This window comes from Eretmochelys imbricata, chromosome 9 (genome assembly GCF_965152235.1).
Source record: "Eretmochelys imbricata isolate rEreImb1 chromosome 9, rEreImb1.hap1, whole genome shotgun sequence".
Classification (NCBI taxonomy): Eukaryota; Metazoa; Chordata; order Testudines; family Cheloniidae; genus Eretmochelys; species Eretmochelys imbricata.
The window spans coordinates 99,057,574-99,070,289 of NC_135580.1; the positions used below are offsets into that span (position 1 = coordinate 99,057,574).

Genomic DNA, 12,716 nt, shown 5'->3' on the forward strand with positions numbered 1-12,716 from the left:
GGTGGCAAGATTTACTCTCTAGCAGACTGGATTCTGGTTTCCTGAATCTAGCAGACCTGGAATACAGACGCTTCAGTTTACGCTTTTTTCAGTATTTGCTGTAATTCACTTTGACTTTGTGATTAGCCCCTGCAGTACTTTGCATTATGGGATGAAATTTCCATGGTTCTGAATTGCCAGGAAGGCAAATCCATCTACTCTGCACTGTCATGCAAAGGATCCCTACATGCACAGCTGAAGGAAACAGGAGACCCACTGAGAGTGAGTGAGTCCTGGTTTGATCAAAGAGCTCTGGACAACAGGACAGTACACCCAGTTATTCAACAGCAAGTTTGGCTTAGGACCTTATCCCAAATCACACTGACACTGACTACCTGAAGCTACCTCATGGATTTTGTATTCCCATCTAAAATATTAGTGCTGGCTCTGTTAAGTTGTTAGCTCCTTGGGGTAGGGATCATGTGTTTGTACAGCACCTTGCACAGTGTTTCTCTGCTGCATGACTAGGTGTGATGAGTCATCCCTGAGCCTAACTGTTCTAAGTGCTCTGAGCCTGATGAGTTATTTGCAATAATTACCTGGGAGTCCTAAGGGCCCAGTCAGTCCAGAGCCAAGGGTCTAAGCAGGTGGCCGCAAGGCAGGGCTGTAGGTTCCTAATGAAAGCAGCCACTCCAGTCTGCTCAATGTTGCTACCTTGTTGGGCATGCTCCCGGCTACTTGGTAGTTCTGACAGACGGCTCCTGCTCCAACCTGTGCCCGCTCCTGATCGAGCCATGGCCAGTGGCCCAGCTGTGCTGACATTAGAGCTCCTAGGTGCTACGGTAATGCAAATAATACATCACAATAATAATTAACGCTTTTTTGCCCTTCAGGATTAGTCATGCTGACTGATGTGTCTGCTGAAGTCTAACCCACCCTGCCATCTATTGTTATGAAATTGCCTGGAAAGGACTGGAGGAATAACTGGTGGGAGAAGGAAACGCCACACAAAATCTCCATGTTTACAGTCCCAGTACCCTGCCGTCATGAAGGGCCCAGCCTATATGCTTTCATCCCATAGTATCACAATTGCTATATATTATGGCAAATATCGAGTTGTCGATGGCAACCACCGTATAAAATATTTTCAGTTTGGCTTTCAAAATAAAGGCAGTGACTAGCTATGCATTAGAAGCGGCCTTTTGAATGCGTTTCATATTATTGGAATGACCTCCTGATACAGCTTTGCTGGAACGATGAAGGCCGCATGTTATCCTCCTAGGTAGAAGACCTATGATCTGAGAGAACCTAGGAAGCCTGGCTGAAGGCCAGAACTCTCCTGCCGACATAACGCTGTCCACACCAGCGCTTAGATCGGCATAAGTTATGTTGCTCGGGAGGGTGGCTAATTCACACCCTTGAGTGAGGTGACTTATATTGACTTGCGCTACAGTGTAGCTATAGAGCTAGTCTGTCCTTTTAACTCTGTCCTCTGTCTCTGGGTGTTCAGTAGCTGCCCAGTCTGGGAATGTATTTTACCCTCCCGCTATGGATGTTCCTTGGCCTGCACTATCATTTACCGATTTTATCACCGTGGGCCTGTCTGTGGCTTCAGAATCTTTGTGTGCATCCCACCCTTCTGCTGGAGGAATTTCACCAACAGGCGGTTGAAGGAGTTCTCCTAATTGTTCCTGCTGGCAGTCAGGACCTGCTCGTGACATGGCGAGGAGATTTGCCCTTTGGTTATGTAGACTATCATTATTTTCCTTTGAAGGCCACAAAATACAGTAAGCGCTGCAGCTTTTTGTTGTGTGAATCTGCTCCTGACAGGTCACCATAGTGGCATATTGATCTTTTCTGGCATTTACACGGAAAGCGGCTCAAGGTAACATTGACCTTGGAAGAAAGATACACTCTGAATGGAGAATGTATGTATTGGGCAGAAACAGGCAGGCCTTCAATACACTGTATAGCAGAGATGCCTTCTTTTTCATTTACTTTTTCTCCAGCAAACATTTACTGTGGTTTGCAGGGCAAAAAAATTTCCATCCTCTCCTATGTTTCACTTCCCCTCCCTCAATCCATGGCTATTGATGGAGTTCAGGATCACTGTATTCCCTACTTTTGTTTTGTTTTTAAAAGAGCCCAGTCAATATTTCAAGGCTACTGAGCAACTGAAAATGAAAAATCACCATTTTATTCACCATGACTTTGAGCACCGAAATAGATTATAGAATATCAGAGTTGGAAGGGACCTCAGGAGGTCATCTAGTCCAACCCCCTGCTCAAAGCAGGACCAATCCCCAATTTTTGCCCCAGATCCCTAAATGGCCCCCTCAAGGATTGAACTCACAACCCTGGGTTTAGCACGCCAATGCTCAAACCACTGAGCTATTCCTCCCCCCTAATGTTCTTCATCTTGGCGTGTAACACTCTAGAAGTTCTCTCTTGCTTTTGTTGCCCGCCTGGTATCGTGCTAAGGCCCTGACCGTGAGCAACAGAAGCGGCGGACTCAGACTATCAATTGAACCAGCTCTGTTAAAATCACTCTTCCACCCCTCTCAGTGAAACCAGCTGGTTTCCATGTGCTTACTTCAGAAGGAGACTGATTCCTTAATGTGTAAAGAATCTGCACGAAAGGTGGAATTCTGTACTACAGAATTTGTCCTTTGCTCACGTTTGAAATGTAGGCTTCAATGCTGAACGAAGCAAACCCTTATCCATCCACATACTAGTCCCCAGCTACAAAGTTTTGATGGATTTCACACAGCAAATGTGACATAAATATCCTTCAGTTCTTTGTTTGAGAATAGGGCTCGAAATCTAGACTCTCTTTCTCTCGCTCTATGGAAAAACCAACGGAGGAGAGAATCCAGCTACCACAGAAATAAGGCTAAAAAAAAAAGGCAAATAAGAAACCCCATGTATATTGCTATTTCAGTGGTGCCTAGAATGCTATTATAATTTTGCCTGTCCAGGGAAAATAAAAGGTGTAATCAGATGTGATACATTCAAATTTTTCTTTTTTAAAAAAAATTGAATAGTGTGAGAAAAGCAAGTTTGAGAGAGTCAACGCAAAGGGCAAATGTTCTTGCTGACTTGGCAGAGTTTAAGCTGCATATTTATACTAGGTCATTTGGTGGATTAGAAGAACAAAAGTAAAAGTGTGTTACGGTGCTAATTTATTAAGAGCAAGCCAGTAGGCCGTACTCTTCTTAAGTCTGCCTGTCTCTCTGACCCAGTTAGTTTCCTTTCTTTTAAAGGACATTTTCTCCAAATGACAGTGTTCAACTAATGCAGAATTCCTGTGTCCAAAGGACAGTCTGTGATCCAGTCCATTGACTCCTGATTTCATTTAAACTGCAATTCATTATTTTCTTCCTGTGCTCATTCAAGAACCCATTGTTCATTACTCTCCCATCACTGTATGATTGGAACAATTTGTATCTGTCGCTCGTACATTGGCCAGATAATGAAATAATCATTTGTGCATCTACACCGTATTTTACATTTATTTTGCACAGCGTAATTCACTTCATAGGGTCATTTTCTCATTCTGGAACAAATTGTGATCTTGTTTAAGCATTTAGTACTTGGTAACAGTTTGCAGCTGCCAATGTCAGGACACGTCTGAATACTGCCATTCACAGACAGACAAGACGGCATGGGAATCATTGCTGTTCCTTCAGTAAACAAAAGCAGAAAAGATTCTGTAGACCAAGGGTCTGATCCAAAGTCCATTGAAAGCAGTGAAAAAACTCCCATTGATTTTAATGGGCTTTGGATCAGGCCTTCAAAGAGAGGAGCAATGAGAAGGGTTAAGACTATCTCGTAAAAATGAAAGCAGAAGATAAGGCACAGAGTCTGAAGACTACAGCCAGATGAGCTTCTGTTCTCAAGTAGACCAGCAAGGTTATGACTTCTAGAGAACTCAAGGGTCTAGGAGAATAAACTAGTTATTATGACATCAGATAGATAGAAAGGTGATTGGTTAATTCATCTTTCTTCTGCAAATCTATTTCTGCTCAATTAATTAAAATGACACATACGTTCTGCTCTCTAAATATCACACACATTATTATGGAAAGGTTGAATTAGTCATTATGTTGGAAAAGGTCAGGGCTTGAATTTAATGCCGAAAGGAGATAGTGCCTTCCGTTGATACTTCATAACTGCCATCCACTCCCAGTTCCAGGCATTAACTGGATCTTAGCTCAAAGAATTTGCTTGCATACTTTACAAAGGACATGTTACAGAAATTGACGGGAGGGGTCTAGGGTGCTACTTTGAGGTTCAGAGTGCCCCAACTCTACAGTACCTTTTCCAGTGAAAATGGGATGAAAGAAAATGATAGTCATTGGAACAACTGCATTATACTGACAGGGTTTTTTGGGTCTAACTATTGAATGACACTTGCAGCATTATTCATAATTGTTCTGTCTATTTCCTGTATCATGGTAGCACCTGGAGGCTCCTGAAGAGATCAAGACTCCATGGTGCTAGGCATACAAACATCCAGTGAACTAATCCCTGCTCTGAAGAGCTAACAAGCTAAATAGACAAGGCAGACAATGGATGGGCAGGAAAACAGAGGCAAAGGGATGGGAGGTGACTTGACCAAGGTCACAGATTCCCCAATCTGTTGACTCCCCTGTCCATCACCCTATTGACTGCACCACAGAGGGTTAATCAGAGCAGTGCAGTGCTCACATGCGGGTATATCCACCACAAAAACGTAGAGGAGCTTGTCAATGTCAGGGTTTATGAACACCATAGAAGCCCTTTGTCAACCATTTAAGTTCAACAGCACAGTTCAAGACTGGAGCTTTTAGTTTGATACTTTTCACCATATGATGAGTGTCAGCGTTAGTGAGCCTTAAAAGGGTTGGATCCCAACTACACGAGCCCTTGTCAGCTACAAATCTTGCAAGCCCAGGCTTCCATGTGAGTGTTCGTGGTTTGACTGGAAGTACCTAGAAACGGCTTCAGTGGTGATATTTTGGCATGTCCAGTCTCAGCTGGAGCTTGGAGGTGTGGAGATGCTTGCAAAAGGAAAGATAATCCTCCAGAGAAGTGAAGTAATCGTACTCTTATGAGTCCCAGTACAGGTCTGACTTGGGTGAAGTTTCAAGGGGTATGCCCGTGCCAATTTGTGGCCACCAAAGTACATGGGTTTTGATGGAGAGGTAAGGTCAGGGAGTTGTGAGGACCCATTTCTCTAAATGGGAAAAGGATATTTTCCTCCTCTTCATTCTGTTTGCTAATCTTTTGGGCATTGGTTATGCCACATTTCCGAGGCTGGGGAAGGTTATGTGACAGAGCAATCAGCCCTGAAGCCAATTTTCTTGGACCAACAGGCTAGACATTCCCCACACAACTCCAAGCTCATCTAGATGTTCCTGCTCAGTCGATGAGCATGGAAGGAGCTGGTAACGTTGACCTTTAAATTGCCACTTTCTAGCGTCCGAGTCAACCAGGCGTTCAGATGGATGGGGCAGTTCACAGCGCTCCAATGGACAAATGCTGCCCCCCTGCCCCGCCCCCCCCCCCCCATTCACAGCCCAAGAGCACTGGCTTTGCACACAGGATCACAGGTTATAGGTAGCTGGGACCTCATTGCCTCTTACCTGCAGGCTTAAGCCCTGAGCAGCGGTGTTCAGGACTGTCCAGGCCCAGGAGGGTGTGTAGTGGGGCAGTATTTGGCCCTTAGTTATTATCTCTGTCTTTCGGCAGACTCCGGACTGCATTGGTTCACCTCTGGGATGGTATCCTGGCTCTAAGTCAACCACAAGTTACTGGGCTCCATAGTGCCACTTACACAGTGGAGACGAATAACGCTGCCCACTGCAGGAATCACTGGGTGAGATTCTCTGGCCTGTGCTATGCAGGAGCTCAGACTAGACTACCATAATGGTCACTTCTGGACTTAAACATCTGTGACCCAGAAAGGTGAGAACTTTCTTTTTTTAAATGAAAAGGAATGCAGAAGCTGATGCCACAAGAGAGATGTGCCAGCTGGCCCAGCCATGAACTTGGTCCCCCCTCATCCCAGATTAGCGCTAAATGTGCCATCGCAGCACAGAGCTCAAGGACTCCATGAGCTGACTGATCATCCTGCTTGCCCCGTCGTGTGACCGCTCCAAATAAGGCCCGCTGTCAGGACGATGCTTGTGGGCTGCCTGTTCTGTAGATAAATAGACTTCAGTCTCCAGGGTTGTTGATCTAGCACATTCAAAGTGAGTTGTATCCGCACACCATTCCCTTGCCCCCAAATCATGAAGTGATTATAAATACCAGAATGGTTCATGCCGGCCTTGTAAAAAGGCAGACAAATGCTCCAGACTGGTGTTGAGTGATGGGAGTTTGACCATTCAGCCACACTGTTTAATTGGAACAATGAGAGAGAGAGAGAGAGCATCCACATACTGCTGGGAGGTTCGCTACAATCTACAGCGGGGTGTCTGAAATCACACTGGTAAATTTGATGTATTATGTGAGATGTTTTACATTGATCATAATGGCCTAGAAAGAATTTTTTGGTGACTATGTTTATTCTTTTTAGTTACGCTCCATTCAGTGGTGTTTGGTTAGCATGTGTGTGTGTTGACTATATCAAGCATATTAATAAAACGAGAAATAAAAAAAAAATCTACAAGACAGTAGATAACAGCAGATATGTATATATATATATATATAGAGAGAGAGAGAGAGAGCAAAATATCAGCAGGAACAAACTGTGGCTGGAAACATGAACATTTCAGATGGCAGATCTGCTATTCATATGTATGGCCAACTGTCAGAGTGCTGGCATCCCGCACTCCCCCCCACCAGAAGAATTGCTCTTTGCGAAACAGTAATGAGCGGGTTATGGGTGACTCGAGAAAAAGTATGGAACTCTGAGAAATTGTACTGCATCATATTAGCGTCTCTCTGAAGTTAGCGATTTCCCATCATGCTGTATTACTCATCACCGTCACTAATATACCATGAAATTCACTTGTGTAAGGCAGTGAGCAACTCAGCCTCCTGTTTCAAAGGTTTGTTACCCATAATCCTGCGAGAGTCGTTAACGATGTCACTGAATAGAGGAAAACTCATTCACTTCTTACAGCGTTTCCGCCTCTGGCAAATAACTGACACGTTGCACATGGGCACAATGCTTAATTCTCCAGGGCTTCCTGATTACCACATTGTGAACTGCATGCCTCTTTAATGGGCAATCCAGTCACCCCAGAGCTCCACCAGCTCCATCTCTTGTGTTGTGTGGCACCTATCCCCCGTGCTAGCATTCCCCGCCCATGGTTGAACAGCTGGATGCTCTGGCAAAGTAACTGTATTCTAGTCTTTGTTATTTACTCTTTAAAATGTTGCTAGAACACTATTTTTAAGACAAGGTTGCCCAAAAAAACCCCACAGAAAACCATACGAATATACCCACAAATTGAATTACATTAACAAGTTCTGGGGTAACATTTTCAAAATCACCAAAGGTCCGTTTGTAATAGTGACTTAGGCCCCAAATCCTCAAAGTTAGGCACCTAACTGCCATGGAAATGGCACCTCAATACCTCTGATGTAGGCCACAGGCTCCTAAGTCTCATTGAAAGCCAGCGGGACATAGGCTCCTAAGTCACTTTTGTGAATAGGACTGAGATGTTTCTGCAAATGTTATCCCTAGTTTATCTTTTTTAAGAAAATTTCTCAAAAGAGAGTAAGCAGATGATGGCACAAGAAGAGGCTGATTCAAAAAGCAAGTGTCCATTTTCTAAAGTTCTAGAGAGAGAATGCTTTTGGGGCATACAATCCTGTTGTCTCAGTGGGATTTGCAGAACCCCCAAAGTGACTTAAGACACATTTATGATGGGACTTGTGTGCCTAGCTCACATTGGGATGATTGAAAATCATTCGGGGCAGCCCGTGGGAGTATTCGGCACGAGACTGTGTGAACCCAGAGTGACATCACTGAGTGTTACTTCGTGTTTCCCACTGCTACTGATTGCTTTTCCAAACACGCTTTGATGTGCTCTCAGCTCTTCCTGTCATATCTGTATTGTGCACCATAAACCCCATAGGTGCCGGCCCAGAAGCATGAATCTCCACTAAGGTTTGCATGTTTTCTCTGTCAAAACATTAGCTAAGCAATAAGTAATCCTGACTTCTTCCCTGACAGAACTGGGCAAATAATCCACGTTCCTAAACCGTGGTTCCTTACCAGTATCCATTCCAAACGGCTAGAACGAGCTGCTTGCTCCATAGCACAGCCTTAGCCCCCAGCACGAGGAGCATTTTTGGGTAATGAATACCACGCTCCTCTGCCAAAGGCCTGCTCTCCATAAATGTGCAGCAATATTGGCTCTGCCCTTTAAACTGATGCTTTCTCCACAGCAGGATTCCTCAGCATATATGATTTATATATCCACGAAATACTGCCCATATGGCCTCCCCAGTTGGATCTGAAGAGCAGGCCAGGGATTTTGATGTTGTATCTGTGCCTAGTTCATCTTTTAATTGTCAAGCAGCCTTAATTCACGTGTAAATAGCTTGTTGTGCATCGTTGTAGAAACACAAGGTAGCACTAGGAGAGGTCCAGTTTCAAGGCTTGGGTAGTGCTGTCTCTCAAAAAAAATCACATCTCTCTTTCTGGGCAAGAATCTGTGCTCCACTGGCTAACTTGCCATGTACACAACATGGGCCATTGACCTGCGTGTAATTTAATGATTGCATTTGCTATCCCATCCTTTAGCACAGTGTGGCGTGAAATGCTACTTTTGCCTAAAACTCAGCAAACTATTTTTAACTAAAGGAAAGAGAGAGACCAATACTGTTGTATAAAACTGTTGCCACAGGATCACCTACGGACAAACACCTTCATGACAAGACCAGAGATTAGAGAGAAACCTGCTCTGAAAGCCTATGACGACAGATTGTCAGACCAGTGGTATATATAGTTGAGCTTTCACTGCTGTCGCTCATCGCCCTAGTGAATATAAGGAATGTGACTTGCCTTTTGTTGGTTTACTTGAGAACTGAGCAGTTAAGTAGCAAAGATCACAGGAATGGTGATGGTGGTGTATAATAATATCAGACCTGTCTCTGCATCAGTAGCTTCTGGAGAACTTCATTTCTGGCCCTGTTCTGTCTTAATTACACTATAATGGTTTCCTTCAAGTTCACACCTGTGTAAATGTTTAAATGTACTGGCTGGAAGTGCCACTATCTTAGTGATTCTAGACAATGACATTAATAAGCTACCTATTTATTCAGTTCCTCTTTTAAATTAAGTCTTAACCGTGACTTTTCAAACTCCAAAGTTTTTTTTGTCTTTATGAGCCATTTTCGTCCTTCTTTCATCAAGTCCGAGAGCAGGTCAAGACCTCTCTGGCTTCTGGCGCATTTTGCTCAAGAAGGCTCTCTACCAGGTTGACACTGCAAAGTACTTTGAAGCATTTATTAAGACAAACATTTAGAAAGCAGGTGAAGTGCCAGACAGGAAACGTAGCCGTGATGCTGACTGGGCTAGGATATATGAGATTGTCTGGAACAGTAAGACGGAGTTTTAGCTCATTAATTCTGCCTCATCTGGCCTATAATGTACCGATGCTGTCAGCTCCATGTTCCCAGCTTCTAGACATGACAAGGCTGGAGTCATTAAAGCTGAAGGGAACCAGACTCATTGTGTGGCGATCGCAATAGTGTGTCAGCTGAAAGACACTCCTATGGCTCCCATGATGTCAGTTCAAGTACCTTCACCACCATTCCCAATTTATTTCACCAAGTATCTGCAGCCACCACATTTGCTAACGTCAAAATAGTGATGTATCCATTCTTGTCCCTGAAAGTATTGTGGGGGTATGAGGGGGGAGGGGAGAAATCCGCTCCAGAGCAATCCCTCTAACAATCTTGTTGTCCTGATATATCACAAACTCAATCTGGTTTGCACACACCACTTACTAAAATTATATTTCACTGAATACATGGTTATTAAACAATGAGTTTGTGATGGTTCTGGATGCAGTGTTTTATCTGGTTCTCTGTACCGAGTGCCAGATCAATATTTTTGTCCATATAAATACCAGACAGCTATTCTCAAACTACAAATAAGAAAAGATCCAATCTGTCACCAATTCAAAACCTGATTGCTAAAGACATTCCAAGCCAGGATTGATAAAGCACCAATGACACTATCATCAACTTACAGTCAATCCATTTTTCTGTACCAGCATGCTATATGATCGAGAGAGAGCTGCCGTTGAGAAGTGTGATACATTAGCAGGCTATAATTTTGCTACTAATGCAGTACGGCTTCTGGGCTTCGGATGGGATACTCACCGGGTGTTGCTTAAATTGCAACCATCGCTCAAAAGTCCAACCCAACCCCAAACTTTCTTTCATTTAAAAATTCTCCTAAACATGTGTCCCTCAACTGCAGTTTCTAAATGGGGCTGTGTGAGGAAACAGAAATAACAAAATATAAGGAGAGAAGCTATTTGTATTTCTGATCTAAATACTGGGCGGCACTACAGATCTAGGGAAACCCAGGGAGGATTCAGACAAACCTCCAAACATTTAGAGACCTATCCAGAGCAAGCAGGTGAGGGTTTTGAGGTCAGGCCATCATAAGCTGAAATACCAACAGAGCCTAATTATAAGTAACATTGTTGTTATTCCTCACATTCAGACACGTGAGTGTTCCAGCAGCATCCCAGCACAATACTGCCCAAGGGTCAAAGGCTGGAAGTGAGATTGGCTGCTCATGCAATGGGACCAACGGGAACTGGAAAGTTACTGTAGAGGCAAAGTCGCTGGACATCCTGGAGCCCCTTCTCAGGACACAGGAGTGACCTTGAGAACACAAAAAAGGGTCCCTCCTGTATCCTGCCATGCTTCCAGTGAGGGATGCCTGGAGCAGGGATGGGGGAGGGCTCTTGGTTTTATGCTGCTCTCTAGTGACCCCTTCTTTCCAAAGCAAGGAATAGTATTGAAGTTGATAGACCAGTGAGATCAACACCCCTTGTTTTATTGCAACTTGCAGTCTTCAAGGGCTAGAAAACGTGGGATAGGTAAATGTGGTGACCCATGAAACTTCTGAGAACCCACATAATGTTTAACAAGGAAGATTGGGTGGACAAAGAGAACATGAAACCAAGGGCCAAACTCCGGTGTAGTTTAGGGAAGAGCAACCTCCCATGGACGCCAGGGCTGAGTTTGGGCCCATTAGTCGAAAACCCCTCGCGATGAGTATTTGTTTTCAAATACAGTACGCAGTTTTAGTTACGTTTCGAAAACGTAAAGTCTGCAGCATGTATCATGTTAGGGCTTTGGACCCTCTAGAATCACAGAGTGGTATTTCTTCTTTATAGCATTGCAGTTCACGTTTAGGAGGCAGTCTCAGGGAGACTTGCAGTCTCAGAGCCTTCCAGGACGGCACGTGGCTTGGTTTGGTTTAAATTTCAAAAATAAGATGAGAAAGTGACTCAGCATTTCTAACCCCAGCCCGAAGCTGATTCCGCTACCAGATCATAACAACTGAGAGCAGAGAAAATGCAAGAGCCTTCAGTTAGAACTGAGTAAAAGCTAGATATCTGGCAACTGGGAATGCAGGGTGACGTTCGTCAGCATAATTTAAAGATGCAGTTCATCTCTGAAAAGTGACCAGAGAAATGGCTCCTTCTTATCCATCAGGTGTCCCCTGGTGCATATTTAATCTGACATTAGTTAATACCCAGGCCATGACCCTACCATGGGATCTGTGTGTGGTGGGTGTTTCTGCCCTCACCAACTCGGACTGATTTCAATGGGGCTCCACTGCAGAACCAAGGCACCGAACAGGAGTAGAGATGGCTCCTGTCCCTACTTCTGCATTGTAACAATTGCTCACTAATTTCTAATTATACAGCCAATGACTTACACCTGTGTAACCCTATTCAAACTAATGGGGACAGAGTTTGCCAAGATGGCGCTGAAGGCACAATTTGGCCTACAAAACCCTTTTCTACAGGTGGAGATGCATGGAAAGGTAAGAACCCAGCTTGACTGCTAAGTTCTTTTCAAAGTCCCCCTTTTTCCAGGACACAGTCCCCCATCCTGAGTGACCCACATTCTTTGTTCCGAGGCATGCGACCGTGCATGTGGCTGTATTAAAATGCATGTTTGATTGTGCCCAGTTTGTTCTGTAGAAGTGACGTGATATCATTCCTGATTGCTCCACCAATCTTTGGGTCAGCAGCAAACTTTATCAGCCATAATTTTGTTTCCTTCCAGATTTTTGATGAAAATATTGAACAGACTTGGGCTGAAAACCTGTCCCTGCGGAACCTCAGCAGAAACACCCCCATTCAGTTATGATGCTGCATTTTGAGATCTATCCCTGAGCCAACCCCAGTATATCAACTTTCTCCTTCTTATTGCCTCTAAGATCAGCAGTAGCACGAAAGGTCTCTGTCCCTGGGTGGACAGAAAATTGGCAACAGCGGTATCCAGATCATATGCCTTTAATAGTAAGAAGGTTCCTTATTTCCATCATTCTGTGTTTTCACAGATCACCATCTGTTATTTACCTCCAAACCCTTTGGAAATTTGACATTCAATTTCATTTCTAATTTACTGTCCTCCTGAATTCTGGCAAGGGTTTATGGCCAAATGAGGCCTCAAGCTCTCTTTGATGAATGGTGGTAAATTTATGCATTTCTGATTGTCTAAATTTAGCAAAAATGGACAGGGCCAAATTCACCCCGATG

General features: G+C 44.0%; 1 protein-coding gene across 1 annotated transcript in view; it reads left to right on the forward strand.

Annotated features, from left to right (window-relative positions):
* The window catches only part of GPC4 (glypican 4), a 171,830-nt gene extending 159,506 nt beyond the window's left edge, over positions 1-12,324 (forward strand). The window contains exons 10-11 of the mRNA XM_077825571.1: positions 11,876-11,995; positions 12,241-12,324. Of these exons, the coding sequence (XP_077681697.1) occupies positions 11,876-11,995; positions 12,241-12,324 (204 nt within the window). The remainder of the gene's footprint in view (positions 1-11,875; positions 11,996-12,240) is intronic.
* The last annotated feature ends 392 nt before the right edge of the window (positions 12,325-12,716 follow it).